The sequence below is a fragment of the Ranitomeya variabilis genome, chromosome 1 (genome assembly GCF_051348905.1).
Source record: "Ranitomeya variabilis isolate aRanVar5 chromosome 1, aRanVar5.hap1, whole genome shotgun sequence".
In the NCBI taxonomy this organism is placed as follows: Eukaryota; Metazoa; Chordata; class Amphibia; order Anura; family Dendrobatidae; genus Ranitomeya; species Ranitomeya variabilis.
This window is the reverse complement of record NC_135232.1, coordinates 743,633,778-743,661,558: the sequence shown is the minus strand read 5'-3', so window position 1 is coordinate 743,661,558 and position 27,781 is coordinate 743,633,778. Positions and strand designations below refer to the sequence as shown.

Sequence of the window (27,781 nt, the reverse complement as noted above, 5' to 3'; positions counted from 1 at the left end):
TGGCTGTTGTGCACTCAGCTATCATATGTTTATGGCCACCTGGAGTAACAGGCTCCATATGTTGGTATTTAACCTTTATTGTGGATTTGCTTTTGTGTCGGCAGCTGATGGTTGATATTGGGATAATAAAGGAACAGGCATGTTGTATGAAAATGTCCAATCCGTCTGCTCATGGTTGGCAACCTACTGCCGTCTCCTCTATAAGAACACGTGCATGCTCTGCTGAGTCGGGCATGTATGAAAATTAGGGAGATGCTTCTCACCAAATACAGCATGCATGTGTCGGGAGACATGAACCTTTTAAAGGTGTGTGGCCGTCTTGAGGGGTCTGTCTAGTTCTATTCCATTTCTAATGCAGAAGTGAGCAGTGCAATATCGACACATACTGTACCTGTAAATCGTCCTGGTGGGTATCAGCTGAAGGGTGCACACGGGACATAATCGGCACCTCCTGAGCAGAAAGAATATATGGGCCCTTTGCAGCCCAATAGCTCATCATAATGCATAATTCCACCTGCTTTGGAGGTGATGTGGCCCCCTTATCTCTTGCGCCCGTGATTGGCCACACAGGTTTCACCAATGATATGTCTGCCCCTGATTGCGCCATTGTCCTCTTCCTCTGGCTGTGTTATGGACCCATCTCCTATTGCTCCTTTATACTGTAACTAGAAGATGACTCCTGTATTAGATAAAACAGATATCACACAAATGCCAGATTATTTTCATGAAAGGAAAAGGAGACCATGTCCCGAGCGCCCGTCCTGCACCCAGGGGAGTGAGCTCTGCCCAGTGCCAGTTATTTTTATACCATGGCATCACTGAACGGAGCCGGTCAAGGTGACTTCTTCAGGGCTATTAAGCGCTCAAAATAAAGCAATTAGTCTGCAGAAATGGCGGAAAGTGAAGGCTGGGCCTCAGCATCTGACTTATTGATTCTCTTCAGCCCCTTTCTTAGCTCTTGCTGGCTTCATCCTCTGCTTCACCGCGGTGGTGATAATGAATGGACTTTCTGTCTGGCACAAGGAGAAGCTATTTACTGCCTTTCACATGATGGGTGTGGAATTTTAGAAATCCACGTGGTTGACGACAGGAGACCTAGGACTGGTCTGTTCTAACGTCCACAGACTCCTTGCAGTGTGAGCAGGGATAAGATGAAGGTCCCTGGGCCAAATGCAAACTCTGTAACGGGCCTCGGCCGCCGTGCGCAGCAGGTGATCTTTTCTGCTGCCACCTCTGGGCATCAGGAGCTAAGTGCCTCTGTTACCTCTGACTTGGACCAACCACTCCCTGTGCCAGGTCAGAAGTGACAGCCAGGGTCGTTCTCAATTTCCTCCCACCACATGGAATTGTAAGGGGGAAGCTTTTACTTTCTGGACAACATAACTCTTAGGTCTCGCGTTTGGTTCAGACTTGCAAGTGCAACAATTTTGATGGGTCCCTACAGCTTGTTAAGCCATGCAAGCACCTGCTGGGAGTTGTAGTGAGATGTGCTAAAAGAAGTGGAACCACCAAGCGCTGCGCAACTGTAGAGCGACTTCAAAAGTGCATCTCCTAATCTAAAAGCCCCCTCCTTTGATTTGTATTACACTGATGATCTCTTCAACTGTAATAACACTGTAATGCTTCATTTCCCCTGAGGAGGCGCTGCTATTCACAAGATAAGCGGTGTAGGAGATGTCTGCCGGACACATACTGTGAAGGTTTGCTGATGAGCGATCTCGCAGCCGACTAATATCCACCCATCTCGCTTCTCCCATCAACCTGATGGCACGCGTATTATGTGGTGGAGATGAGCGGCGATAGACATAGATGTGATGCCTCTTATCTATGGTGTGGATCTGGCTGTTAGGAGGCAGTCTGGTTGTCTGCAGACACTCGGTATTTGAAGGGATCAGCGGCGCCCCTCAGCTCCTCTTTATCACGTTTGATGGTTCTGCATTAGCCTGGCTGAGATAAATCCGCTTCATACAGTAAATGTAATGGTTCTTAGAATCTGAAGATGCCGCAGTGATACTGGGAAATGGAAACTGCTGTGGGTAAATGTGAGCGCAGGATCATGGGCGATCGCTGGGCCTGGGCTGCTACCATGTGACGGTGGATTTAAGGTCTCCATACACATTACATGAGTCTGATGAAGCTGAAAATGATGGTGCCCAATGTGTATGGGAGTCTCACGACTAACACTCCCCCCAAGAGATGATCTTTGGGGAGAGAAATAATTCTGAAGGCAGAAGCTTTTCCCCTGGAGATAAGATGAATCCAGCAGCAGCATTCTCATAGGTAACATGCGCACTTGGCCAAGCGTTCCCGTGCACAGGGAGATGGCGGTCGGACACGCGTTCCCATGCATGGGGGAGATGGTGGCCTTCTCCACTTTCAGGGTAACCCCCTATATGTAATGGGGATAGTGATAGCATAAAGTGGGGTCTCCAACTCGGGACCTTCTTGATGATCAGAGTATGGAGCAGCTGTGAAGTATCAGCTGTATCTCTGGTGGATACCGACCATCCCTTGTATACATTTATATGAATGGTAGTAATTTTAATACTTCCATTTTGGCTCCACCATAGCCGGCGTGACTTTCCGATAACGTCCCCTTTTCCTTTACTTTCCTACGCACTATTGACCTCATAATATAGTATTGTGGGGCAGATATTACACAAGTCGCTACGTGTCAAAATCTTCTGCTGCAATCCAGGGGATGTACATGATTATAAAAGATGACTGTGCGGCTCCATATACTGTACAGTGAATCCGGCTGAGATGCAATCCCAAACACAACCTGTGTACAGATGTGGTGCTGTTTTAGAAAAGTTATATTCTGATCCTGTCTACTACAGCTCCATAATGTTTGGGGGCTCTCCTCCCTCTTTCCCCATTGTTGCATACGGTGTAAAAAAGAAAAAAATTGGATGTGGATGTTAATAAATGATATTCTGAATGTCCTTTACCTGCTTAATGATGATTTATGAATATATCGGGATAGTTTTATTTAAAAAGAGAAAAAAAAGCGACAAAAAACCCACATCCAAAATATTAGCGCTCGCAGCAGCAGTGTTTGTAAGAATATTCTAAAGGGGGTTATATAAATGTAGTAACTTGTATGCCCTTATTTCCAACACTGCACCGCTCTAGCCCATGTGCTGCACTTGAAGGTGCTGAGCTACAACCTCAATCTAGATCAATGGATGAGTGTCGCGATTTCCGGCAGAAAGAACCAATTTCATTCTACTCTTTTCTAATCCCAAGGTACAATTACCTTTTGTTTTCAATCAGGTTTTTGTATTCAATGTATTGTTAAAGTATTTATTCTTTTGTTTCTCCCTATCGCCGTCTGTGCAAAATAAAAATAGAAACCTTGTGATTTTTAAGCTGACCGCTTTATTTATTTTAAATAGACTGTTCTTTCATTAAATTTGCAGTACATTAGCAGCAATGAACTAACTCCGATCCTACCTTCTTGTACCGAAGCATCTAATGAGTGTGTGCAAAAATCACTGTGAAGGGAAGTGGAGCTGTGCAATTGTCTGTTGTGATTGGTGTATTATTATGATTATTATGCTTTTGTTATATAGCGCTATCAGATTCCACAGCGCTTTACAGACGTTATCTTCACTGTCCCCAATTGGGCTCACAATCTACATTCCCTATCAGTATGTCTTTAGAGTGTGGGAGGAAACCAGAGAACCCGGAGGGGACCCACGCAAACACGGGGAGAACATACAAACTCCTTGCATATGGAGGATACTCCATTATGGGCTGTATATAGATATGTTACCTGTCATTTTAATCCTGCCTCTGCTGATAATGAGCCTGCTGAAAACTTCTTGAAAGGACACAGAGTAGGGGTCTTTAACTAAAAAAAAAAAGCTGTCAATGTGAAAATTGCATGGTTTTTTATTTTATTTTAATAAAGTTTGCCATGCAAAAAAAAAAAAAAATTGCCAAAATGTTTATTATAATCTTGATAAACATTGTCATTTTTTCGGTGACACATCCCCTTTAAATACATATGGAGCACTGAAGGGGATTGCCCAATGAAGATAAAGATGTGATCAACCAGAATGGGGAATATCTTATCAGTGGCTCCACAGATCCACAGAACGATGTACTTTTTTACCAGCAGTGCACGTTCCTGACCGCTGCGCCAATCCTTTAGTACGGGGCTGCAGAGCACTGTGGCCGGCTTTTCCTTGCAGCTGCTCCATTCTGGGTAGGTCCCAGCAGTTGGACCCCACTGATGTAGAAGGGTCATACCGTAGATTTACTGGCTAGCCCTTATAACTATGGATCCCTTTTTTTTTTATGTCTCTTTAGATGTGGTACATAGCCCTGCCTTCCCCTTGGAGCACGGCGACCTCTGGGAATATCCCGCCCTGCAGTGCTCCTTGCACCAATCTTCTCGCTAATGGCCTCTCCCATAGTCTATGAATAAACCAGCGGCTTCATTGATTCCTCACATGGATGGAGGCCGCAGTGCACCGTGTGGTCCTGACCCGCGTCTTCACAGGACAATCATCTGGTCCTCCTCCCACAAATGCTAAACTGTCGAATTCTTAGCTGTCACGTGCGATCCTTGCAGAAGGTGAGAAGTCACTTGTCAGTGCGTAAGCATTGTATCGGTGAACAGGATTGCGGAAATGCTAAATCTAGAATTGAATGGGTTAATTAAGCCAAGGAGGTGAGGTTCAGCAATGATGGATCCAGCTGAGGGGAGAGGCTCCTGCTGCAGCCAGTGATCTTCAGCCAACACACATTTCTTTCATATAGTTTTCTCTATCTACATTCTGAAAGAATGTTGTGTACATGTTTGCAACCCAAACTAGATGCTCCAATGCATCTAGTATGAGAAATGAGTCAATAATAATAAATAAAAATAGGGATTATTAAATGAGACAGGTTATTAATGTATACAGCTGCCATAAAGATCTATTTGTCGCCATGGTAACAGACTACACTGAAGCCCTGTGTAATCAGATTCTGCAATCGAGCTTCCTCCATTTGGATTTCCACTTCGTACTAATATATAAGATGTTAGGACTGAATTGAAGTCAAAGAAGCCTTGAGAATACACAGAAAGGAATTTAGAATTTACTACAACTTTAGAATGGGCTTTTACTTTTCCTCCTGACAGCAGTTAGGCTACGTTCACATTAGCGTTAAGCTAATGTGCGTCGGGTTTGCGTCGGCGACGCATGCGTCATGCGCCCCCTATACTTAACATGGGGGACGCATGCGTTTTTTTTTGTTGCGTTGTGCCACACATGCGTCTTTTTTGCCGCAAGCGTCGGACCAAAAAAACGCAACAAGTTGCATTTTTCTTGCGTCCGATTTTCGGCAAAAAACGACGCATGCGTCGCAAAACGCAGCGTTTTTGCGTGCGTTTTGCCGCGTTTTTGCGTGCGTTGTGCGTTGCGTCGCCGACGCAGCGGCGCACAACGCTAGTGTGAACTTAGCCTTACATGTTTTTATGGTGTCTTATGAAGGATTTAGTCCAGACAAGTTGTCCATGAATGTTCTACTCTTCGGGATGTATCCCCCCGTGTTGTCACCAGTATGTGACTTTCCGTGTCATGTTCAGACATTATTGGCCTAGCCGCTCAGTGATCACATAACATATGGGCCGTGAGGACGTTATATTTCCAGGTTTCGTCTGTTCTCTGCCAAATTACCACAGAGAACTACAGGGAATGTTTATAGTTTCACAACAGTATACAGACAGCGCAACCCGAGCTGACCCCGTATAACTAGTGATTAAAGATGGCTGCAAAAAACACCGTTCACTTCACCAGAGCTGAACTTCATTGGGCTTAAAGGGGTATTCCAATGTTATAGAGTTAGGATATGGCTAGTGGGAGTCTGACCTCTGGCATCCTTATAATTCTGAAAAGGGAGAGGCCGCGAAGCTGGTATAACCCTGCAGCCTCCTCAGTGCACCACAGCACACATCCACCCAGCTGTGCAGGTAATTCCCAACCATTAATTTCTGCTAGTAAATATTCCACAGACCACTCCACCCCCTGAATGGAGAAACTATTGAGGCTTCATGCATTTTCCTTTTTTAAGGTAACCGTTGTTCTAATATCTCATAAACTTTGTATTATAAATTAGATTTTTTTTTTTTCCTCCCCGACTGATCATTCATTGTAACTAAATGGGTAAAATCTGTCTTCAGTTAATAGTTTTGTTTTTTTTCCATTATTGAGTGCATGACCGTTGATGCTCATTAACTTATATGAAGAACTTTTACTGTAATTTCAGGAGAACTGACAGCAAAATGTCTGCCACTAGCTCCTCCCCTCTGTCTGTGTTCCTTTAGCACCTCCTCTCTCCATAGATGAGAGTTGGTGCTCATATAGTTCTATGGAGAAGGGAGGAGCTAAAGGAACACTGACAAAGAACTTGATGAGCACCAGCTGTTATGTCCGATCTCAGTAATGTAACATTCTGTCTAAATTGAATGTAGATTTTACCCATGAAGTGAGTGAAAGAAGCAGGTTTATCTGATGAGACCTTGACAGTTGTGCCTTAACAATAGTTTGATATTGCTAATGCATTGTGTCTTTCTCACCTGCTGTTCTGTGTGCAACAGTAATTCTTCTGTCCTGACCCTCCTGGTTCATGCAGACATGTTGTTATAGGGACCCACTACAGAGCCCAGGTTTTTTGGGGGAATTGTTAGACTGGGGCTGCACGATGGCTCAGTGGTTAGCATGGTAGTTTTGCAGCACTGAGGTCCTGATTGTTCTCTCCACATTGTCGTGGAATTTGTATTTTAGCCCTATTGGGGACATTTGATGAATGTGAAGCGCTGTGTAATTAATAACCGCAGTGTAATGAGTCAAATAAATACAAATGTAAATATTAACAAGAATAAGGTTTTATTTTGTATCACAAATGTAACCATTTTAAATCAACTTCGACCCTTTGTATTAGGCTGGGTGGATTTCCCCTTGTGATTTTGTGGCGTGTCCTCTTTCTGTATGAATAATTATGGAATTTTGATAAAATTCTGGAAATTCTCTTCCGAGGTTCCCCATTCTGGCCCATTTGATTTTTCTTCGATTATTCTGAAACCAAAGTGTCTCCTCTGTAGATTTCTCTCTTGTATGGCCTCAAACCTCCACTCAGAACCGAAGCCAAAAAACACACGTTGTGGGGAGCGGAGGAAGCGAAGTCTCTGGTTTTCCATGAAATGTAATAATGGTCAATGCATGGTCACATAACCTTGTCAGGAAGGGGGTGGGCGGCCGTGCAGCGTAAAGGGGAAATGCCGGAGAGTGACACAATCTCTAATATTAGGAGGGACTGTCAAAGCCATAGACCAGTGCAGAGGTTACATAATGCAAGAATCCTAATCTGTAGCCTGCAAACCTCTCAATGAGGACCTCTTTCTGATTTGCCACAATGTTTCACCTGCATCTGAGCTGATCAGCAAAAAAGTAGCCACCTCTGTCTAAGTTCTCTTCTTCCTTTTAACTTTATCCACAAAGTTACAGCAATCATTTTCAGAAGCCAAGATTTTGTCACAGCCAGGTCACCAGGCTTCCTGCAGATTCATAGTCCCTGCTCTCCCCTTCTTACTTTGTGGCTCCTCTTTGTTGTCTCTTATAGTAAGGCAGGGGTCACACTTGTGAGTGTGATGCGAGGAACTCGCGCCAATACCATGCGCTGCCACCGGCACTCGGGACCAGAGCATTCAGCTGCATAGAAATACATGCAGCCGTCTGCTCCGGTCCCGAGTGCCGGCGGCAGTGCCGGGTATTGAGGCAAGATACTCGCATCACACTCACAAGTGTGACCCAGGCCTAAATCTACTCCTCTGGTCCTAATGGGAGAGGGGCATTGCCAGGATCCTAAAAGATCCAGGTGTCCACGACCCCAAAACCTTAAGGCTATGTTCCCATGATGAGCCTTCATTATTTTTTTTTTTCTATTTTTTTTTTTATTTTTATTAAATACATAAAAAAACTCACCAAAAGCTCATTGTGGGAATGTAGCCGTGGTCTCATGTTATCCACCTTCTTCCCCATTACCCATCCCCCCCCTTATAAAATAATAAATAGATGTAATATACAGTATATGAGTACTGTCCAACCCCCTCCTGCACACTCTCTCCTTCCTAAAACTTTGGCAAAATAAGAAAGCCTTTAAAAATGTAAGTCAACAGATAAAAAGCAAAGTAAATGGAAGCAAACTCTAAATCTTATTTCTTGCGCACAATACCCCCCATAGATAACCTCTATGCTAATAATAAGGAATATCCATTTTCCACCTTAGAGCTTTGGCCTAAGTTGCGCTGACTTTAAACTTTGTATGCAATTGAGATTGCAAGCTTGGGAGATTTCAGGAAATAAATCAGACTATACAGAACTGGCAGAAAAATAAAGTGGAATTTTTGGAGAGCTGAGTTTGCAGGTGTCTTGTATTCCCGAACCTCCTGTATATTTTAGGGTTGCACATACTTTCAGGGCCACATCATTCGGCTGAGGTTTCCTTTCTGGCCAGCTCTTGGCACATTCCTCCAGTAGTGCTGGTACAATGGCGGCAGTGCCGTAATTTTCAACAAACTACAGTATATTCTATTAGTAGCAAGTCCATGGGATATGCTGGTGTTGGGTTAGATTCCAGGGAACTGCATGACCCTCAAATTGCAGGATATTTTTCCCTATAGTGGTAATCCCATGATTTGATTAGACTCACAAGTCTAATGCTGCACTAAAGTATACTACTACTATCCCGGGAATAAACCAGGGTCGTGGAGTCGGAGTCCGTGTCATGGAAATTGAGGAGTCGGAGGTTTGGCTTACCGACTCCACTGCCCTGAATAAAACTTCTATGTTGTTGTATGTACTTGTTCTTTCAGCTGACTATGGTAAAAATAATGAAATTGATTTAAAAAAATGGATTTTCTTTGTGATCAACAAGAAGATTCAGAATAGTCATGTGACGTATCATGCCGATCCCGAGTGAGCAGATGATGGGAAGCATCCAAGCTGCTCTGTTTAACCCTTTTCACTAAAGGTCTGTGCACACGTTGCAGATTTGGCCCTGCAGATCCACAGCAGTTCTCCATGCGGTGTACGTTAAAATGTAAAACTATGGAAAACAAAATCCGCAGTGCACATGCTGCGGAAAATTCCATGAGGAAACGCAGCGGTTTATTTTCCTCAGCATGTCAATTCTTTGTGCGGATTCCGCAGCATTTTACACCTTTTCCATTAATAGGAATCCACAGGTGTGAAAACGCAGGTGAAATCCGCACAAAAACTGGACTAAATCCACAGTGAATCTGCAGGTAAAACACAGGGCGTTTTACCTGCGGATTCTGCAGAATCAGCGCGGAAAAATCCGCAATGGAATCCGCAACGTGTAAACATACCCTAATAGATGTATCTGTCCTGATTGTTTGGGGGGGGTCTTTGGTTTGGCTGTCACGTATGGGGAATGCTCCTGTACGTGGACACCAGTGCTGCCATCTTGGAGGGTTATTTTTGCTCATCCATAGAGAATATAAAGGCAAATGTCATGGCTGAGACTGGATGATGTTTCTAGCATGCAGTCATGATGCTCTTGGCATTGAAGGGTGCTATATGACCGATTCCCTCTTTGACCCTGCACTGTTATATATATATATATATATATATATATATATATATATATATATATATATATATATATATATATATATATATATATATATATATATATAATATATATATATATATTTTATAATTTTTTGTTTGTTTTAATAAATCTGCCACATGGTTAAAAAGATTATATAAAGGAGCAACTGGAATAAAATAAGAGGGGGAAAAATGGGCCCTTCTGAGCTGGTGTCAAGTTCTGTTTATCCTAGTCCTCAATGTCTGTTATGAGTTACACAGGTGAAGAGATTCTCTCCCGCTCCTGAATGTTCTTGATCAGCAGAAGGAATGAGCGTGTTCTCATATAAAGGGACCATTACTAACTGTCGCTGCCTGCAGCCTGTGTAATGTAACAGTCAAATCATCGCAGATTCTGATCTCGGCAACCTGAACCCTTTTTTGATCTATGCTTAGTGAGCACAACTGCTGCCTCTACAGAGCGCAGCAGGAGAACTGACTGCTGCTGCGCTTTGCACTTTGCAAAAGTTTTTAGAAACAGCTTGTAAGCACTGCTCTGAAGCCACTGGATCTGGCTCCTGCACGCCACTGATCCTGCAGAGGCAAAAGCTTCTGCAGAGTGCAGCTTCTGCAGACTGCAGCTTCCGTGGCTCCATAATGCCAAGCAAGAGCCTCCACCCCAGGGAGCAGGAACTGTTGCCCAGGTAGGTGCTTGGCCAAACCTCTTGCCTCTTTACGGATGAGTTTATGAAGCCCCAAGATCAGTTTTAAATTGGGGGACCTGTGTATACGCTATCAATATTTGCTGCACATCCTTGGTATTAGTGTGTGGATAGTAGCGACGTCCTATTCTGATGTGCACCTGTTCTTCTTTCTCATTGTCAATTCACATTGTTGCTCATCCTGCAGGTTGGTGGCAGCTGCTCTTTGATCGTTTTTATCCTTTTAATGCCATGAGTCCCTCTCCTACAGTCACTGGGTGACCATAGAGGTCATTCCTGCCCATCCACCCGTTCGCATATTAGAACCTGCCATGACCAGCTTGCGTGGCCTCGGGGGTGCACCTGTTGTCGCCTGTAATTTTTTTTTTTTTTTTTTCCTGAATTGTCATATCCCTCAGGATTTTCTTATCTGCAGAAGTTCAGTGACCACCAATGTGGTGGTACAGCTTCCATGGAAGTTGTCATCGGCCTTTCTTAGACCCCTGAATTTCAGATCTGCCTGGTTATAGAAGCTAGACTTAGTGCTATTGAATACTTTGCACATTCCCTTTTTAAAAAAAATTAAAAAAGGAATCTGTCTGTTATAATACAATCGCACACATGAAAATCAGGGGCATGCAGGTCCTTGGAAGCTAAATCCATTGATGCCTTTTATGTTATATTTGTTGTTGCATTTCTGAGAAATCGGCATTTAATTCACATGGGAATTAGTTTAGTGCTCTGGGTGTGATAAAGCACTTCCCGAGTCTCTGCTCTCCAGAGAGATGTGCTATATAACTTCTAGCTGGATAAAGTTCTCATTTCTATATTAGCGCGTTCTGCATCCTGTTCTGGCAGCTGCTGCAGGCACTCGGTGTAGAGGTGCTGGCGCAGCGCGTGTTATGATAAAATACACATTATCTCTACAGCACTGGAAATAATTTCTACAACCAGACAAAAGTTGGAGGACGCTGATGTATAAAAAAACCGCTCAGCCAAGTCATTCTATGGTTACGTTCACATTTGCGTTGTTGGGCTCAGCGTCGCCGACGCAACGCAAAACGCATACACAACGCAGCGTTTTTTGACGCGTGCGTTCAACGTTTACATGAATTTTGGCCGCAGAAAAACTGCATCATGTAGCGTCGGCTGCGCCCGGACTGTTGCGCCCAAATGACGCATGCGTCAGACAACGCTAGACAACGCATACCGGCGCATGCCCATGCGCCCCCCATGTTAAAGATGGGGACGCATGCGTCGGTATCCGTCGGCGACGCCGCGCCCAACAACGCAAATGTGAACGTAGCCTATGAGGGGTTTTGTGGCCGAGATGCAGACTGAAAACACACGTTGTGCACAGAAATCCCAGAGATTAGACGTTGGTGTGCTGCCAGGTCTCCTGCTTTTCCTATACTATAAGAGACATTAATCTGTTCTCCGGCCCCTTTACTATCCAGCGCCCGCTCTTCCTATATTTAATGCTATGATATACTTATTTTCAAGTCCTTAATTTACTGTTTTAAAGACATAGTGGACTTAAGAGATGACAATTCCTGAAAAGATAATAAATAATTTTATTTTTAAAGTGCCAACATATTCCGCAGTTCACTTTACATTATAGAGGGGACTTGTACAGACAATAGACATTACAGCATAACAATAAACATATCAAAACTGATATCAAGAGGAATGAGGGCCCTGCTCACCAGCTGCGATCTGAGATGCCCTGAAGGGTATCTAGTGGGAAACCGTCAGGTGGGTACACCCCCCCCAACCTTCTGTAAAGTTTCTACTACACACTTGTATAGGGGAATAATGTCAGGTAGGATTTTATAAGGGTTATCTACCTGGCTAATCGGTATTCAGATGCAGCTGCTCTTTGCCAGTCGTTGCACTGGCTGCCCATTCATTATAGGATCCAATTCAAAGTACTTGTTCTCACCCACAAAGCTCTCCACAGGGCGGCACCCCTTTATATCTCCTCCCTTATCTGTCTATCGGCCTAACTGACCGCTGCGTTCTGCAAATGACTTTTGACTAACCTCTGCATTAATCTGTACCTCCCACTCCCGACTCCAAGACTTCTCCCGCGCTGCGCCAATCCTCTGGAATGCTCTACCACAAGATATTGGGACCATTCACAATTTACATAGTTTTAGGCGTACCCTCAAAACACATTTGTTCAGAGCGGCCTATCACGTAATCTAATAAGTCATTTTATGTGTAAGGGCGCGTGTGTAGCCCAATTCACTATCTCCATCTATCCCCCACTCCCTGAAGATGGCTGAACCATCATTGCAAATACATCATTGTAAATACACACCTGTACTTTGTATCTCCCCCACCTCATTGTAGATTGTAAGCTCTCACGAGCAGGGTCATGTTATTGTGCTTTAATTATTGTATTTTTAACATTGTTACTTATGACTGTTGTGTTTGAAACTCTTAAACTGTAAAGCGCTGCGGAATATGTTGGCGCTATATAAAGATTATTATTACATCACCTTTTAATTAATGGGGTATTGTGGGCTTCATAAGTGAGATCAGTGTGCGTGTCCCCATCGCCAGAGTGGAGAAGTCATGTACTCCATTCTGGGGGCCGCAAAACCACAAGCAGGAGAAGGTTGGGTGGAGTGACTGGTTCTGCTGCTCCATTCTGGGTCAGTCACTAAATTCATCCAAATCCCACCTAAAAGTGATTGGGGGCAATCCGAGGTGATAATGGAGATGGGGCTTAACTCTAAAACCTTACTGCGCAGGGCTATCTACATCCGGACAATAGACTTGGAAGGAAAACGTGTGCATGACCAGTCGCTCCATACATCTAGTCTTATGGCTGTGCGAGAGCGGGATGCCAACCTCCCATTCTTGTCGTGCACGGGATCATGATCTGACTGCCAGTAGAAGAGTGATCATGTCTGTTGATTGGGATACCATGTTATGACCAGTTTTACTTGATTGGTGCTGATACAATACATGGGTTTAGAGATTTGAGAACATGGTGTCATATTAAGTCATGTTTCCTATTCCCCCTCGTTTGCACATGGGATGTGATTCAGCATTTAACCTATAATGTGACCTTACAATGTTCCACCATTGTTGATTGACCTCCCATAAGGGTGTGATCAGCGTGCAGTTATGTTATGAGTGTATTTCTCCATCAAACATTTCTGTCATGCCTGGTTGTATAGTAAAGGGGAAGAAAATCTGTAGTTTATCCTCTCTCCTATAGAATGCGATGTATTGTTCTCTGTTATCAGCCATATAGGGCTTGGTAATTCTACAATGGTAATGCCATTTCCCATATCTACGGTGCTTAGAACCTCTAGGTACATGTCCCTCCATGTTGGTGAATTACAAAATATTTTGCAGACATTTACTGTATTTATATGGGCAGCATGGTAGCTCAGTGGTTAGCATGGTATGGTGGCTCAGTGGTTAGCACTGTCACTTTGCAGCACTAGTTTTCTGGGTTCAGATCCCATTAAGGATGACAACTGTAAGGAGTTTATATGTTCTTCCCTTTTTGCAACGGTTTCCTCCGGCCTCTCCGTACACATTCCAAAAAAACATACCGATGGGAAGCCTAGATTGTGAGCCTCAGTGGGGACAATGTAGGACGCTGCGGAATATGATGGTGCTATATAATCCAAAATGATGCTTTCCAACGTAGGCGGTGCCTCAGCAGTAATGGTGCTTTTTATCAGGCTTGCCTGCTGATCTCTGTTTGCTGATTTCTTAGGTCTCTGGCTTTTGGTTTTTATCTTGGCTCTTGTCTGAAGTGTCTGAGATCTTCTCTATCAGCTGTGAAGTGGATGACAGGGGATCAATAACCTCTTTGTACAGAGATTTGTAGCTTGGGTGTTCCTTCAGATGCTAAAGTTTATGACTGAGGTGAGGAGTGAGAGTGCTCCTCTGATAAGAGAAGTCCTTCCCACAAATGGACTCCTAGTCATTTAGGGTCGGCCTGGGGACTTTGGCTGGGAGAGTTGAACAGATTAGAACCAAACTGGACCAGTCCTAGAGTAAACATCTGTGGTAAATGAATGACCAATAAATTATCTTCCTCAGTATTGGAATTGTTATATCACCACTAATTTTTCTTAGTATTTTTATGTTCTTTCTACTACCTCGTTAATTTTTGTAAAGCTCTATACAAAAACCTTGAATTCCGCCTTTGTGAAGGGAGGAGACATGAATGCGGGGAGAGGCTCATGCACAGCCCCCCAATATGGCCACACAGTGGAATTTTTCTTGTTTTCATAGATATGTGACTCCCCTCTTGTCAAGGAGAAGTCACCAGACATGGTCAAGCATGACTGCTTGTTCCCCAGGCTGCAGTGAAAGAGCTCCAGCACTACATGAAGCAAACACATAGTGCAGCCTAGCTGGGAAGGACAGGGTGACATCCCAGCTCTGCAGGGTTTGATTAGAAGTACCTGCATGGTTTCTCTATGAATCAGAGAGTAGGATCACTGTGGGATTAGCCAAGATGTGAGCTGCAGTTGAGACATGTCGGGGTCTCTTTCTGAATGGAGTGACTGAGGAGTCAATCTGGTGGATGTAGCAGAGGCAAAGATGTTCGCTTGTGAATGCACAGACTGTGGGTACCAGATTGGATGTGTTTTGGACCTGAAGCGAGTCCACAATCTCTCTGAGAGTTTGCACAGGCCAGCATCAGTGGTCACTGTGGACAAAAGCTGTTGTTTGACCAGGATTTATGTTTGATTTTGTTTTGGAGTTGTGCAACCTGTGGGGGAAAAATGGATGTGTTTTGGACCAAAATTGCATGGCCTGTGTGAATGCAACCGAAGGTCGAATGCCTATCGAAGAGAGTGAATCCCTTCAATAGATTTATTGGAGGGTACTGGAGAAACCCAGGGGAGCCCAATGTAAGTGTTGTCCACAAGATAATGGTGGTCCTGGTCAGCTTGGAACTAGGATCTCCAGGTTTCCATGCCATCCATGGCTACTACTACCTTTTTATTACAAATTTAAAAAAAAACTTAATGTCAGACAATGCCATGTGGTTGCATTTTCTCTGCTAGGAATTATATTTCTACATCCGCTAAAGAGCCAAAGATTGCCATTCACCAGATACAAATCAACCAAACCATCAATGTCAGTGAGAATGGACTTCATTTTTTTGTTTGGGAGTTTGGAAAAAGAGGGATCGCGCATGTTAAATTTCAACATGCCCAATCCATTGTTTTTTAGTGGCATGAGAGGCGACCACTAAAATGAACATGTTCACCAATGCAAACCAAAAAGAGACGTTAAAAATTGAGTGTCTGTACCAGAATAAATGGTACCGAGGCTTCGTTAATGTGTTTTTGTTTTTTTCTTGTTTTTTTTTTTTTTTTTTGCACTAAAGTCATATGGTTTTTTTTTTGTTTGTTTGTTTTCTTCCTTCAATGTATTTACGAAAATAAATTGGCACACTTGTAAGAGGCTGGACCAGGGCCGTAGTCATGGCCGTGCACTCTGGTACATCAGTGCCCTGGTCTCCCAATACATGAAAACATTGTCCATTACTTTGTGTATCTGTGGCTCCACTCTGCGCTGTCAGGGCCACCTCTGTTTTGCTGTGGGTTCCCATCAGTCGGTGTAACAAAGATTGAGACACAGTCCTTTTCAGCTTTCAAATCAACAACTTTACTGTAAGCTTTGCACAGCACATCCAGATTCTTCACAGCAATTACAACAGGATCAGCATTACACATTTCCTCTGCTTTCCCTGCATCTTCCTTCCAGTCACATAACACATACCAGGGTCGGACCGTGCTGCACGTTTCCTCAGTGTCCTCCCAATTCAGCTCTGCTACAGTTAGGCCTTGTTTAGTCTGTTTCGCCCCAGACAAGAGTTTCCATCTCCGAAGCTAGTTGCCACCTGGCGAGTAACCTGCCCTTCAGCACTGTGCTTTGTAGTGACCGAGCGCTCTCCTGCTCCAAGCTCGCTGCTTTTGGGATCTGCCCCTGCTCACCTCGGTACTGGGGATATCTGCCCAAGCTATAAGCTGCCACATTCTAGGGCTACCTGTACCCGCGTCTTTCCTCTTTTCCCACTGCTGTACTGGCCTCTGCTGTTCTGGCCTGATGCTGTGTATGGCTGGGCTCTCTACTCTTAATCAAACAACGTTGCATAGTAGCTGCTAATATCCTGGGCAGTTAAGCCCGTGTAGACTGTCTGGGTGCCCGGGCCCTTCTGAACTAACTGAATAAGGAAATGTTCCTTCTCTAGCTGCAGCTGACCCCTCCTACATTAACTAGTAATATGTACACTGATCCACAACCATGCTAACCGAAGTATACCAAAATGCCCCCATCCAGTGGACAAACTTCAGTACTACGCTGTCCCTACATAACAGGCACACCGAATAGCAATATATATACACTTAGCAGATTAACAAACAAAAAAATATATATATATCATATGTTAACCTATACACAAACACTGAAAATGTATTTTACCATAACCCCTACACATTAACCCCCAGAGTGTGTCCCCTGCAGGAACAGTGACCTGGGCCATCGGGAGGAGATGGGGCAATCCTACTCATTAACGGGCTGCAGTCCGGAGCTTGTTCTCCGCTGATGGATATTTTGCAGCCTCCCCGTTGAATAGACGCTTTATCTAATGACCTATTCCGTTGTGCAGAGTGGGGGGGCTTCCTAGTAAAACTTGAAAGGGTCTGCACTGTCTTTGAAGTAATAGAGCTTACATACTGTTCTGTGTTTTTTCATTAAAAAAAAGAAAAAAAAATCTACAGGCTGGTGACTCTTCCTTTAGAGGGGTGTACTTAATATATCTCTCTGATACACTAGTTAAAGGGGATGACCACTTTAGAAACTCCCATTTAATGGTCTATTAGATTTTAAGTTAATGGATTGGGGTTTGGTCGGGTGGATGCCCATACATTACTGACAGTCTGTACCACAGTACTTCAGTTCTCCTGTGGAGGTGCTCCAGGCTCTGATTTACTGGGGGAACCACAAGCAGGAAATCATGTGATCGGCTTATCTTTGACATCCTTCAAGCAAAAAAAAAATAAAAAATTGACCGAAACCAAATGGTTTCTTTATCGTGTTCACTTGCGGCTGTCGGATCATGTTGGGAGTTGCAGGATAGTTTTGGTTTGCAGATCACTAGCTAGTTCCACATTTACTTACTTGGTAGATTGACTCCATTAGATTTAAAGGTGGTAAATTAGGATTTATCACTTCATGGTGTTAGGCAAGTGGGCTGATGTCTGCAATTAATGCGCCCCATCCTCATTAGAATAGGACAGGTGTGTATGACCTGCACCCTGGCAGGTGTCTGTAGACATGTCTGCACCCTCCTAGATTTCAGAATGGTTTTTTTAGGGTGAAATAAGCTTTGGACACATCATCCGGCACCACACGTGCATGCTCAGACATCATGAGTGTGCATGTTTATGGGTCACGTGACAGCAAACGTCTATCTAATGTGTGTATGTTCAGAATTCGGAATGGTATCGCATACTGCAGTGCTAGGTCAGTGGTGCTGTAGAGAAGCCTCTCGTGCCAACGCTCACGTGGCGTTCTGCCAGCATTAAAGAACTGCACGTTGAAGAAGACAATAAGTGTCCTGTTTAACACCGGAGAGAGTGTCTTAAAAGGAACAAGGTTGAGAAATTAGCATTCTTAGCCGGCTGCTGAAGTGACTGAAAATTAGGTCAGTGGTCCTTTTAGGGTTGGCGACCCTATCTGGGAAGGGCCAATCCCAAAATGGTGATGTTAGTAATGATTGTAATTTTTTATCTTCTACAATGGTTTCCATTGTATCCTTCATGTGTGTGCACTGGGCCAATTATTGTGCAGTATGGGCCTTGACATGCGTTACATAGTTGTGGCTGCTCTGCTTCCCACCCACATGTTCATGGCATGTCCCTGCAGCATAATTCGGTAATATGGATTCTGAGGAACAAATAATAAAAGACCACCCATGTACAGACGGTCGTTAGTGGTCCCTATTGAGTGGGGAGTATCTATGAATGAATGGGTAAGGGGTCGCCATAGATGGAGCGAGACGGATGAGCGAGGGGTAAATAGATAAATGGATTAATAGAAATGATGGATGGATAGATCTTCAGAAATATTGTAGTTCCATAGATCTATAGATATATTAGGAATGATGGATGGATGCATTCTATCTCTAGATCCATAGAAATGATAGGTAAATCCTATATCACGTGGATGGATGTGAAGATGGGATATTTTTCACTTTATTTTCAACTTCAAATTGCCTTATGGCAGATCATTGCCCTGTAATATTCTGTAAGGCGCAGTTCATACAATGCAGCTTTGATCGATTTGTGGAATGTAATAAAAGTTACAATGTCTATTTGTCTGTGCAACATTGTATCCAAACCTTCTGTTGCAGATTTCTCCTGTACCATTCAGGGGATTTTTGATGTATCTTGTTTCCAGTAATGTTTCCAGATCTCGGATGCAGCGTCCTTGGATTGATATTGATGTAACCGTTATACGACATGAATTACAATTGCTGCATTAGCCTGTAAATGCAGGTTGGCATCATGTCTGCTGTGATGTCCCAAGACATGAACACTGGATAAATCCCTTTTAGTTGGTCTCCTTCTAATTTAGTTATTAGCCCTAATTGAAACGCTCCATGGATGAGCATGGCTCTGAATAAAATTAATGTCTTCGGCCCGAATGTCTCAATCTCTAAGGAAACTGAAATCTCCTTACAAGTTGGGGCCATTAAAGACATCGGTGTTAGTCACTGGAATGAAAACTGGTCAAATAATGTGAGAACGGCGAATGTTTTAATTTTTTTGCATGTTATGGAGTACAGTACTACAATGGGTACGGAAAGTATTCAGACCTCTTTAAATTTTTCACTCTTTGTTTCATTGCAGCCATTTGGTAAATTCAAAAAAGTTCATTTTTTTTCTCATTAATGTACAGAATGCACCCCATCTTGACTGAAAAAAAAAACAAATGTAGAAAGTTTTGCAAATTTGTTAAAAAAAGAAAAACTGAAATCACATGGTCATAAGTATTCAGACCCTTTGCTCAGTATTGAATAGAAGCACCTTATGAGCTAGTAGTCATGAGTCTTCTTGGGAGTGATGCAACAAGTTTTTCACACCTGGATTTGGGGATCCTCTGCCATTCTTCCTTGTAAGACCCTCTCCAGTTCCTCCAGGTTGGATGGTGAACGTTGGTGGACAGCCATTTTCAGGTCTCTCCAGAGATGCTCAATTGGGTTTAGGTCAGGGCTCTGGCTGGGCCAGTCAAGAATGGTCAGAGTTGTTCTGAAGCCACTCCTTTGTTATTTTAGCTGTGTGCTTAGGGTCATTGTCTTGTTGGAAGGTGAACCTTCGGCCAAGTCTGAGGTCCAGAGCACTCTGGAAGAGGTTTTCATCATTCATCATCTCTGTACTTGGCCGTATTCATGTTTCCATCAATGACAACCAGTCGTCCTGTCCCTGCAGCTGAAAAACACCCCCATAGCATGATGCTGCCACCACCATGTTTCACTGTTGGGATTGTATTGGGCAGGTGACGAGCAGTGCCTGGTTTTCTCCACACATGCCGCTTAGAATTATCACCAGAAAGGTCCATCTTCATCTCATCAGACCAGAGAAACTTTATTTCTCATAGTCTGGGAGTCCTTCATGTGTTTTTTAACAAACTATGCGGGCTTTCATATGTCTAGCACTGAGAGGCTCCCATTCTGCCATAAAGGCCTGACTGGTGGAGGGCGGCAGTGATAGTTGACTTTGTGGAACTTTCTCCCATCTCCCTACTGCATCTCTGGAGCTCAGCGACTGTGATCTTGGGGTTCTTCTTTACCTCTCTCACCAAGGCTCTTCTCCCACGATTGCTCAGTTTGGTCTAGGAAAACTTCTGATGGTCCCTCACTTCTTCCATTTAAGGATTATGGAGGCCACTGTGCTCTTAGGAACCTTGAGTACTGCAGAAATTCTGTTGTAACCTTGGCCAGATCTGTGCCTTGCCACAATTGTCTCTGAGCTCCTTGGCCAGTTCCTTTGACCTCATGATTCTCATTTGGTCTGACATGCACTGTGAGCTGTGAGGTCTTAGGGCTGTCCCACACGTCCAGATAATTCCGGTACCGGAATAAATCGGTACCGGAGTTATCCGTGTCCGTGTGCCTGGGAACTCACGGAGGCCATACGTGCGGCACACGTGTGCCGCCCGTATGGCGAGTGGGTACCACACGGAGCGTGTGGTACCCACTCTGCATGGTGCTGAAGCTGCGATTCATATCTTCCCTGCAGCAACGTTTGCTGTAGAGAAAATATGAAGAATAGTGTTTAAAATAAAGATCTATGTGTCCGCCGCCGCCCCCCCACCCCCTGTGCGCCCCCCCGCTGGTCAGAAAATACTTACCCACTCCCTCGCTGCTTCCTGGTCTGGCCGCGGCTTCTCCTGCATGCGGTCACGTGGGCCCGATCATTTACAGTCATGAATATGTGGCTCCACCTCCCATAGGGGCGGAGCCGACTATTCATGACTGTAAATGATCGGCCCCACGTGACCGAATACAGTAGGAGGCGCGGCCAGACCAGGAAGGAGCGAGGGAGCGGGTAAGTATTTTCTGACCAGCGGGGGGGCGCACAGGGGGTGGGGGGGCGGTGGACACATGGATCTTTATTTTTAACACTATTCTTCATATTTTCTCTATAGCAAACGCTGCTACAGGGAAGATATGAATACCGGCTTCAGCACCATGTGGGGGGGACAGCGCTTACTGTAGCGCTGTCTCCTGCACGCACACGGACCCCAGACGGAGAATGTCCGTGTGAGGTCCGTGTTTTACGCGGACCCATTGACTCTATTGGGTCCGTGTAAAACGTGCGCTCCCACGAACACTGACATGTCTCCGTGTTTGGCACACGGAGACACGGTCCGCAAAAAATCAATGACATCTGCACAGATGCATTGATTTTTATGGGTCTACGTGTGTCAGTGTCTCCGGTACGTGAGGAAACTGTCACCTCACGTACCGGAATCACTGACGTGTGAAACCGGCCTTATATAGACGGTGTGTGCCTTTCCAAATCAAGTCCTATCAGTTTAATTAAACACAGCCGGCCTCCAATTAAGGAGTAGAACCATCTCAAGGAGGATCACAAGGAAATGAACAGCATGTGACTTAAATATGAGTGTCTGAGCAAAGGGTCTGAATACTTATGACCATGTGATATTTCAGTTTTTCTTTTTTATTAAATTTTAATTTTTTTTTTTTTTTTTTTTTTTTTTTTTTTTTTAGTCAAGATGGGGTGCAGAGTGTACATTAATGTTAAAAAAATGAACTTTTTTGAATTTACCAAATGGCTGCAATGAAACAGTGAAAAATTTAAAGGGTTCTGAATACTTTATGTACCCACTCTATTTCTCCTTTGCAGAGACCGGTGAGTAAGGATTCTTACAGGCAATGTACGATGGGAGAAAAGTATGCAAACTAGCTCTCAGAATGGGGAGAATGTGATCTTACAGGGTAGCTACCTCTATTTAGGTGGTACTTGCAAGTCAATACCTGCAAGTAATTTCTCCCGGGATCAATAAAGTATATCGTATCGTATCGTAATACCTGACCTCTACATGTGCCTGTCAACATGACGAGTGCAAAATGCAAACCCGAAACTCTGCAGATAGCCTGATTCGGGGTAGTTGTGACAATTCTGAAAGATATAATATATATATATATTTTTTTTATTTTGCATAGTTTCCTGCCATGGAGCATTGTCTATAAGGCTCCATATTCTGGTGGTTTTATTGAGGACAGACTCTGTTTTACACTAATGAGAGGCAAACCTCCCGAAACATGCCTTCTATTGAAGAGTTTTAGGTTTCACATCCAGCCTGTGTCTTGTTGCAAGGATCAAGTAAGGGACAGACATTGACTTTGTATTGCTGCTACTTGGGAGATTAATTCTCTTGAAGAGGAAAGAAAAAACTTCTTTACATACATTGGGTTACGGACAGCAGCTTTTAGATATGAAGCCCTCCACTCCTTCCCAACTCTTCTTCTTCTGTCAGCCAGATCCAGGGTCCAAGTGCAGAGTTCTGCAGGATACATTAAAATTTGTCAATGGGCGTTGATGTCAATGGATGTTTTTTCAAATATGTATTTCTGGTCTCCTCTAATTATCACTTATTCCTGACAATTAGTAGATTGGTGTTTGTCAGAACAGGGAACTTGTTTCCCCCGAATCTCCCGTGGCTGGAGGACAAAAGCCGGGAGGAGTTAACTGAAGCGGCAGGTCATGGATGCACATCGCCATTCTCAAGTTTAGGGCAATGACCGCCCCCCGTTCCGTTTCCATTGCATAACCGAGATGTCAAGCCAAATTTATGGGCAATTAGAATTGTCATATAATGGTTATATCAATATGAAGCCGAGATCGAACGATGATTCCCTTTCCTGGAGGCTGGATGACCCTTTTAATAGAGGATCTCTGATGGGTGATGCCTACTCTTTGGATATCCTAGAGGAACCTCTTTATTTCTTTCTCCAAAGTCTCCTGTGAACATGCACGTTCAGCTCTGTGTGTTGAGACTGGAGTCTGTCGCTCATCTGGCAGCTGCTTTTTTCACAAGGAAAGGATTGGGCATGTTGGATTTGGACATGTGCCATCAGACACAGTGCGGTCACCCCCATACATATTATTCCTGCAGGAATCCGCAGGCTTGTCATCTCGCATATATTATATAAGGACATCTTTAGTTCGCCTTCTCTTTATACAATTTAGAAAACTGATCAAATTTCTTATTTTTGTTCCCTTTTCAGATGTAAAGAAGGACTGGTCTGATCACGCCTTGTGGTGGGAGAAGAAAAAAACATGGCTGCTGAAGACTCATTGGACCCTAGACAAATATGGCATCCAAGCAGATGCCAAACTCCAGTTCACCCCTCAGCACAAACTGCTCCGACTGCAGCTTCCAAACATGAAATACGTCAAGGTGAAGGTCAACTTCTCTGACCGGGTCTTCAAAGCCGTCTCCGACATTTGCAAGACATTCAGTAAGTTATAAAAGCCAATTGGGCTTCCAGCTGTTCAAATGGGAGAATATATGTTAGCAAGGGGCTGTGTACGACTGGCATCATGTCAACAGGGGGATAGAGCCAGGTCTCATGGAGCTGTTGAATGTTTCACATCAGTGTGCACAGATTGTGTCTTCCTGATGGGGAAATCTTGTGACCTCAGGCTGTAGTTCAGGGCTTGTGTTTTGTTACAGCATTTTCCAGTAATGCCATCTTCTAATGTAATGTCCAAATATACATACATACATACATACATACATACATACATACATACATACATACATACATACATACATACATACATACATATTGTTTAATTAATTGATGTATGATGGTTTGTTTAAATGAGGAGGGGAAAGATGACAGATGAGAGATTAAATATTTTAGCTAGGTGATTGGTGGCAGCCAGGGAAAGGGACTAAAGGAGATGTGAGGGAATAGGGTCACTACTGCAGGTAGTAGGGCGAGAAGATGCAAGGAGCCTTTTTACTACTACTTCAGTGAGCGGTTCAAAGACAGAAAGTGGACAAGATGCATTGCGGGAGAGAAGAGAATGCATGGCATTAGAAGATTTGGAGATAGAAGTATTCTAGGAGTGATACCTTTATTGGCCAACCAGAAAATAATATGTTTGCAAGCTTTCAGAGCACAGAGGCTCCTTCAGGCAAGATTACAAATATCTATTTGTAATCTTGCCTGAAGAAGGAGCCTCTGTGCTCTGAAAGCTTGCAAACATATTATTTTCTGGTTGGCCAATAAAGGTATCACTCCTAGAATACTTCTGTCATCATTGGGCAGAAAAGTATTCACATCGATTTTTCTGGCTAACACGGTACCACAATACAATTTGTTATTGTACATCAAGATTTGGAGAAAATTTCCTGTCGGATATGGTCAATTCTTTTCTTTGAAATAATTGGCCAGATCATCAGTGCTGAGGTTGGAGGTTGGGGCCTGCACTTTTGGATTGAGGAGAGAATGAAAAGTGTCAAATAGTCGTTTAGGATTGTTGGATAGTGAGGTGACGGAGGTGTGTGTTTGGAAAGGTGAAGGGCAGAGTTGTATGTTTTAAGCATAAACTTATAATGGATGAAATCTTTGTCTAGATTGGATTTTCTCCACAAATGTTGGGCACACCTGGAACACTGCTTGAGAAAACGTGTTTGCAGGATTGTCAGTCTGTACTGAGCTATTTTATGTGTACGCTGTGCAGCTTCTTCCAGGGAACAATGCAGTGTTTCATTATAATGTTTCAGTGCAAAGTCAGGACATAAGAGGGAGGAGATTGGGGCCAACGATGACTGCACATTCTTCGTTAGTTTCTGGGTATTAATGGCACTTATATTACCATAAGTGTGGTAAGTGAGGGTATCCTGAGTGGGGTTACAGTTCTTGACAAAGAAAGAAGGTTGTGGTCAGAGAGTGGGAAAGGGGAGTTAGTAAAGTCATGCATTGAGCAGAGCTGGGAGAATTCCGGGTCCAGCGTATTCCTGTCTTCATGCGTAGGAGCGTTAGTAAGCTGTGAAAGGCAGAGGGAGGAAGTTGGAAATAAAAAGTGAGGGGGATCACCAATGGGGATGTTGGTCCCCCATGATGAGGGTGGGGATGTCACAGGATAGGAACTGTGGGACCTAAGTGGCAAAGTGACCCAGGAATTTACTGAAGGGGCCCAGAGGATGATACACAACCGCCATTCACAAGAAGAAGGGCTGGTAGAGTGTGATAGCATGTACCTCCAAAAGAAGGGAAGTTAAGTGAGGGTACCGGGGGATAACCTGAAAGTACTTTTTGATAAGAGGAGCAGACCAATACCTCCACCTGGTCTCTGAAACATTTAGGCCACCATATGAGAGGGCAGCAGCAGTGGCATCGGACTGCTGGATCCATGTTTCAGGAAGAGTCAGAAGGCTAAGGGAATTTGAAAGGAAAATGTAATGAATGTAGGAGAGGTTGTTACTGGCTGACCGTGTGTTCCAGAGGGTGCAGTTAAGAGACAGAAGGCATGCAAGGAATATTAATGAGGGATTTGCAGAGTTTCTTAAACTTTCTAGTACAAGAAGAGCCAGGGGTAGGCGAGCTCCTGCGACTAGGAGAAGGAGAATAGAGAGCGTGAGCAGATGGTTGAGTGATTTGTGAGAGCGTCTCTTGTCTTGTATGGTAGGAGTGAATGAATCAGTGCAGTTTAAGATTGTGAAAAGAGCTTGTGAGCTGTACATAGGAGGAGAGAGGGGCTGATATGGGTAGAGTACACAGAGTATGTAAGACCGGTAGATGTGAGTGATTGTAGCATCTAGAAAGTGAATGATACAGATACATAAGGTGAATATATTTTGCAAAGCAAATTACCTTGAAACAAGTTTCTTTGAATTTCTTGCAGGCCTCCTGCCATGCTTTACTGCCCTGACACTTTGAAAAATATGGCACTAGGATAAAATCTGCATAAATGCTTCCCCTTTAGCTTTGTCTCAATATATAGGAAGTATGCGCTTAGATCCATTTACTGACCATAACCCAGCAGTTTCCACAGGGCCTGGGAGGTCTGACTATAGTGAGAATTTTTGATCCTTTGTGTTTTCTTATTGTAAGGGCTCATGCACACGAGTGCTGAGGTTTTGATACAAAGCACTCATGCCCACGTTATTCTATGGGGATGTGCACGTCAGGCTTCTTTTTTTTTTTTCCCCCAAGAAAATCTTATCCCATCCAGATTAACATAATTTGACCAATTTTCTCAGATGGAGAGAAGACAGTCCTGTGATCCTTGAATTACAAAGTTGCTTCTATAGTAAATGTGAAAGTCCCAATGGCTCATCCTCTGCAGTTATTGTTTCCAAATCTATCTAGACTTAATTTTATTTTTATTTGTGTTAATGATAAAAGTTTATGAAATTGAAATGAGTGATGAAAGTATATAGTGACTCAACCTTCACTTATGTGGGACATTAAGAAAATCCTGATGTAAATCGTTGTATTAAAAGATGGAGAGGCTGTAATTTCATTAACAAAAAAATGCTATTTCACCCCCCCCCCCCATCCTTCCTCAATGCTCAGCGATTAGTTCATGCCTTGTATTGATTGCTCTCTGCTGAAAGGAGCATTTTTAGTGAGTTTCTATGTAGCTAATTGTGTGGAATGTCTGTGCGGATGATGGGCATCATAGTGGTCACTTTGTGAGATGTGACGAGCCCCCTCTTAGTGAGAACTGTAAGAATGTAAATCCCTTACAGACTGTGATTGTTATAGGGACAGGGAAAGGTCAGCCGATAGAGAGGAGATTGTTCCCTACAGGCACCAAGTGACACTTTCATCGGCCGCACATTCCACTTCTCCGGGAGTCAATGCAATAATCTCAAGTGTGTTTATATTCGGGGAGGTGGAGGGGGCAGATACTTATTCTCTTTACACGTATGATGAAAAATGCAAAACGGGAGAAAATTTTGAGTTTCTTGATTGACACAGAGGTACAGTAATATTTAATAATCTGCTTATCTGCATTTGCAATCTATTTTTCCTCCCTTACATGGTCTAAGATTAGTTCACCTCTTATACTTTAAAAAAATGTTTTTGTTTAGCTGCAATGTAATAAATGTACCAAAAATGTAAAGGGAATTTCCAGAAGCACTTCAGGACTTATCACTGGGGGGGGGGGGTCCTAAGATTCTTCAATTCTGAGAATGGTGGAGGTGGCCTTTGCTTGGAAATCAATGGGTTTTGCATTGGTTTCCTCCCACACCAAAACATATTTGTCTCGAAGGCACATAACATTTCTGCAATGGAACAAACCCATTTTGCTACAGTTTCCTCCTTATATTGGTGATATCTGCAGCAAAAATGTACATATTGTCAATCCACAGTGTGAGGCAATGGCCGGTGTGTGTGAGATGTCATAAGACCTCCCTGATAACACTGCTGCTATAATGCCCAATGGACTTTTCACGCTTAGATCCACAGCTGAATATCCACTACGTGTTTTTAATTTTAGGAAAATACCTGGGTTACTGGGACACCTTTAGAGAAGGTGGAAGAGAACACCACGTAGTGATAGAAAATAGTCTAAGTTCACAATGTTCCTTCTCCGTTACTACCATCCTTCAGTTCTTCATGGCATGTAAAGGGTTAGGGAACTTTGGGTACATATTCCTAAACCTCAACCAGATGGGTATTTTGGGTCATTTTTTGTTATTGGGGAGGAGGAGGATGTTCCCTGACATACTGAGCTCTTGTTACAATGTGTCTTCTTGTGTTGAGGCTTCTCCAGTTACACCATGTTGCTACTTTCTTGCTGTTACATCTGTTTATATTGCAGATGGATCCCAGTGGGATTTCTTCCTTATAAATCTAATTAGCAGGCAGAACACAGTACACCCCGGCCAAGGTGATCTTTCTTTAATTGATCCATCCTGCGGAAGCTT

At 43.6% G+C, this 27,781-nt stretch overlaps 1 protein-coding gene across 5 annotated transcripts in view; it reads left to right on the top strand.

The window, feature by feature from the left end:
* FERMT2 (FERM domain containing kindlin 2) overlaps positions 1 to 27,781 on the top strand; it is a 61,413-nt gene that overhangs the window by 6,637 nt on the left and 26,995 nt on the right. For all 5 annotated transcript variants that reach the window (XM_077269781.1, XM_077269774.1, XM_077269766.1 and 2 more), the window contains exon 3: positions 23,115 to 23,348. In XM_077269781.1, the coding sequence (XP_077125896.1) occupies positions 23,115 to 23,348 (234 nt within the window). The remainder of the gene's footprint in view (positions 1 to 23,114; positions 23,349 to 27,781) is intronic.